This window comes from Nestor notabilis, unplaced genomic scaffold, assembly GCF_000696875.1.
Source record: "Nestor notabilis isolate BGI_N333 unplaced genomic scaffold, ASM69687v1 scaffold17607, whole genome shotgun sequence".
Taxonomy (NCBI): Eukaryota; Metazoa; Chordata; class Aves; order Psittaciformes; family Psittacidae; genus Nestor; species Nestor notabilis.
This window is the reverse complement of record NW_009937093.1, coordinates 1-339: the sequence shown is the minus strand read 5'-3', so window position 1 is coordinate 339 and position 339 is coordinate 1. Positions and strand designations below refer to the sequence as shown.

Genomic DNA, 339 nt, shown 5'->3' with positions numbered 1-339 from the left:
GAACGTGTCCTGCATCCTGCGGGAGCGAGGAGAGGCTGGGCCATGCTGGGTGGCACGGGGCAGCTCAGCCCCTCGCCAGGCTCCAGGGAGGCTTTAGGTGGGGACATGGGGACAACTTACTTGTCTCCTCCCAGGATCAGGGCTGTCTTGAGGCCTGTGAACTTGCCCAGCTGTGGGGTAAGAAAGAAACATGTTGGGGGGTGTGGGGTGTGTAAAACCAAACCACTGTCCCCATTCACCCCGTTGTTGCTCCCGTACCTCTTTGGTGAATTTCAGGGTCTGCAGGGCCAGCTCACGGGTGGGTGACAGGATGAGGGCGCGCGCCCCGGCCTGGCTGGG

General features: G+C 62.2%; 1 protein-coding gene across 1 annotated transcript in view; it reads right to left on the bottom strand.

Annotated features, from left to right (window-relative positions):
- DDX54 (DEAD (Asp-Glu-Ala-Asp) box polypeptide 54) overlaps nt 1-336 on the bottom strand; it is a gene marked incomplete at both ends in the record, with an annotated part of 4,882 nt that extends 4,546 nt beyond the window's left edge. The window contains 2 exons of the mRNA XM_010018661.1: nt 121-170; nt 259-336. Of these exons, the coding sequence (XP_010016963.1) occupies nt 121-170; nt 259-336 (128 nt within the window). The remainder of the gene's footprint in view (nt 1-120; nt 171-258) is intronic.
- Between the last annotated feature and the right edge of the window lie 3 nt (nt 337-339).